This window comes from Benincasa hispida, chromosome 4 (assembly GCF_027475165.1).
Source record: "Benincasa hispida cultivar pf3 chromosome 4, pf3_genome.v1.1, whole genome shotgun sequence".
Classification (NCBI taxonomy): Eukaryota; Viridiplantae; Streptophyta; class Magnoliopsida; order Cucurbitales; family Cucurbitaceae; genus Benincasa; species Benincasa hispida.
Window position 1 is genome coordinate 6,583,552 of NC_143481.1, and position 3,319 is coordinate 6,586,870.

At 39.4% G+C, this 3,319-nt stretch overlaps 1 protein-coding gene across 1 annotated transcript; it reads right to left on the reverse strand.

Annotated features, from left to right (window-relative positions):
* Positions 1-929: 929 nt before the first annotated feature.
* On the reverse strand, positions 930-2,823 carry LOC120075412 (protein BRASSINAZOLE-RESISTANT 1-like). The gene is made up of 2 exons (XM_039028790.2): positions 2,346-2,823; positions 930-1,996 (listed from the first exon to the last, which is right to left on the reverse strand). Exons 1-2 carry the CDS (start codon positions 2,583-2,585, stop codon positions 1,301-1,303), a joined length of 936 nt encoding a protein of 311 aa, XP_038884718.1. The 5' UTR covers positions 2,586-2,823; the 3' UTR covers positions 930-1,300.
* Between the last annotated feature and the right edge of the window lie 496 nt (positions 2,824-3,319).

Genomic DNA, 3,319 nt, shown 5'->3' on the forward strand with positions numbered 1-3,319 from the left:
TGTTATTCATTCCCAAGTTATCTAAGCTTGCACTCCAAATGCAGACTTCTTAAATTTAGACTTCCAAAACCTGCACTCTAAACACGATTTTCTTAAATCCATTCCACCTAAACCTCCCAAGCTTAACATTTCAAGTTTAGCATTCCAAATCTGGACACCAAACGTCCCCTTATGGTTTCTCTTCTTATTATGATAAGACAAACATCGATTAATTTAGTTAACATTATCTATTAATGATGAAAAGTCGAATAGCACAGCATCACAATTTATTTAAAAGAAAAGTTGATGTCACTATTTTCTTCTACTATTTCAAATTTTATTGTGCTAATATTTGTCTAACAAACATGTTCGATGGATATAAATTGACAAAAAATATTTGGATGCATCTCGAACTGCACACATCTTTGTGTATTTTGTGTATTTTATCGAAGTGTCTAATTACAAACATTTTATCGTGCTAACATTTGTCTTTCAGATTTCGGATTGAAGGGTATACATGGAGATCAATATATGTTGCACCCAAGTATTGAACCTATAACCAATAATAAGAATTGAAAATTCACTAGCACACTTGGATTATTTTAACGTTTGAACACGAAAAGAGAAGTTGAATTTAATTTGAACATAATCATGTTCAAACTGTTGATCAACATGCCCACGTGAGAAATTATGTGGTCTGCAAGCTAGAAAGTAATGTTCAAGAAGACAACCCATGCGCAGTGGGTTTGAATATGTAGCCAAGAGATGCAAGGACAAAACTTTCTCGTCTTTTATTACATTGCCAAATGTATTTATTAAAAGTGTGTGGTTGAACATGGAGCTTGTCGGACATTGCCATAAGCACAATCAACCAGCTCTCATGGCCCCCCATTTTCAGTTCCATCCAATGGCAAAACGCAGGCAAATGGTTGAATTGAATTGAAACAGAGTTTGAATGAGGAAAAACAGAGCAATATGTGTGCATTTTCAGTGTTTTTAAAGATGATAATATATCAACAACCCCTTCTCATCATATGTTACATCTATCTACATAGTAATTGCTGACTTGAAACATCTTAGAAACTCGGGATTTCCTAAAACATGCACTGTAATGTAATATAACAACAAACTAGGAAAATCATTGCCTGAAATGAAGTGAATGAAGCTCCCTCCCTCAAAGACAGACACTGTATAAAGTAGAGTTTTTAACTTATAATATTGAATGGAATGAGCCAGGCCATGCCATTTTCAGATAGACCATGAATCAATCAAAAGAGGGTTTCTTACTATTGTTATGTTTGTAGACCATTTCTTCTTCCATTTAGCTCCGAGCCTTACTGCTACCAAGTGTGAGCTCTAAATCCTCCAATCCGACATCGTGGATCTTCTCCCCTTCCCAAGGCTTAACCTTGTAGCCCAAGAACTCAAATTCATTTCCTCTTCCATTTTCTTTGATGAAACCACCATGTAGAGCATGTTGGTCAGCAGGTTTCACAAGATTGAACGTGGGAGATGTTGGCATTGTCGATGCAGAAGGCGCATAGGCACGGAGAAGTGCCCATTGACTAGAATCATTGGTAGATGATTCAGATTCGTCACATTTGTGAATCGTGGCGGGAGTATGGATCTGAGGGCGAGTCGGGCTAGCTGGAGCAGATACTGCAAAGAAAGGGTAATTCAAGGAGGACAAGGATTCTTTAGCAGTGACTTCCCAATTGGGGAATGGCTGTGGAGTCCTTGAGGCTGGGGATGAAAGGGGAGGGGTCACAGGAGCACTATTTGAGATTCTTAGAGGAGGAAGCGATATGGGAATCGCTTGGCGAAGATAAGGAATGAGGTTCGACGGATTGTTGGCGTCGAAGTGGGATGGGCTCGGGAAGGAGGAGGAGGAGGGACTGACTTGGTAGGATCCCATAGGACTGGGGAATGAAGATGACAATGGGCTTGGATTTTGGGAAGAGTAAGGGGTGATTTTGGTTGAATTGCCAACAATATCAATTGGGGGCGGCTTGCATCCCTGCAGTAAGATAAAGCACAAAATCATATATCATTTGATTTCTAGGGCACAACCAAAGCAGAATTGATCAAAATACATTAAGCTCCTCAGCTCGATTTAGTTCACAAACTAAAATCAAGTCAATTACAACAATAAATTCGCATGGCGAAGCAATTGAAACGAATCGATCGATTCTCCAGATCGATCCCAGTGGCGAAGAGAACAGATCAAATTCAAACCCAACAAAGACAACAACTAGTACATTAATCATTTCATTCAGATCTACTAAACCATTTGAAAATCAACATTCCAATTAACAAGAAAAATGAGAAAAGAAGATCAATTGAAGAGAGAGAAGGCGGAAACTGACCTTCCGATAAGTGGTTCCGTCATCTTCGACAGTCCAACCAGCTTCAGCACAGAGGGCCTTAAGGACCTCGTTATTGTCGCAGTGTTTAGGCAAATTGAAGTTGCCCTGAGCCCTAAGTCCAGAGTAAATCTTAGCAGCGATGGCTCTCCTCCGACGCTCTCTGGTCCGATTATTCTCCCGTTCCCTCCAAGACGGCTTCCGCCGGCAATTGGAGGCAGAAGTGGCGCCGTCGGAGGTCATAATCCGCGATCGGCGGAGATAATGGCGTGGGGAGAGTGAGTCTGGCGGGAAATGGAAAACGGGAGTGGGGGTTTGGATTATTGGAAGAAGTGGCGAAGGAGTTTGGGTATTAAAGTGGACGGAAGAAATGGAGAATTTTCAGGGTGGGAAAAGAAGATAAAGAAGAAGACGACGACGACTACGGTTTGATTATCTCTGTCCTTTGACTTTGGGGCCCGCATGATTGAAACGGTGGGCCCTCGGGATCGGACGGTGATTAAAACTCCACGTAAGACAACCACTAACACGCGTGATGAGTTTTTTTTTTTTTTTTTTTTTTTTTTGCAAATTTATACGTAAATAATTGCTTTAGTTACAAATTTGGTCCTATAGTTTGTAAAAAAAATAAAATTGAATCCTTATACTTTTAAGGATTATAATTTAGTCTTTCTCGTGTGATAAAATTTTATAAGTATTCTCCATAGTTGGGTAAAATCTTCATACATATTCCTTACTTAGTGACAGATCCGAAACTTATGTCGTTAATAAGCCTCAAACTTGATAAAAAAAAAAATTTGTAGATACCGAACTACTTTTATTACTACTGAAACGTAACAACAGTGGTAAGTCCGAGTCGATCTACAGGGATGCGATTTGTTTCATTAAGTTAATTTTCTAAGTAGAGTAGTAAATGGGAGGTTCTGGCGTGGAAGAGATAAAACGTGCGAAATTAAAATAAAATGGTAAATGTAATC

What these genes read in the sequence shown, in the direction of transcription:
- LOC120075412 (XM_039028790.2), bottom strand. Translation starts at nt 2,585, where the DNA reads ATGACCTCCGACGGCGCCACTTCTGCCTCCAATTGCCGGCGGAAGCCG. An exon ending in ACGGAACCACTTATCGGAAG is followed by an intron (nt 1,997 to 2,345) that starts GTCAGTTTCCGC and finishes ATCTTACTGCAG; the next exon opens with GGATGCAAGCCGCCCCCAAT.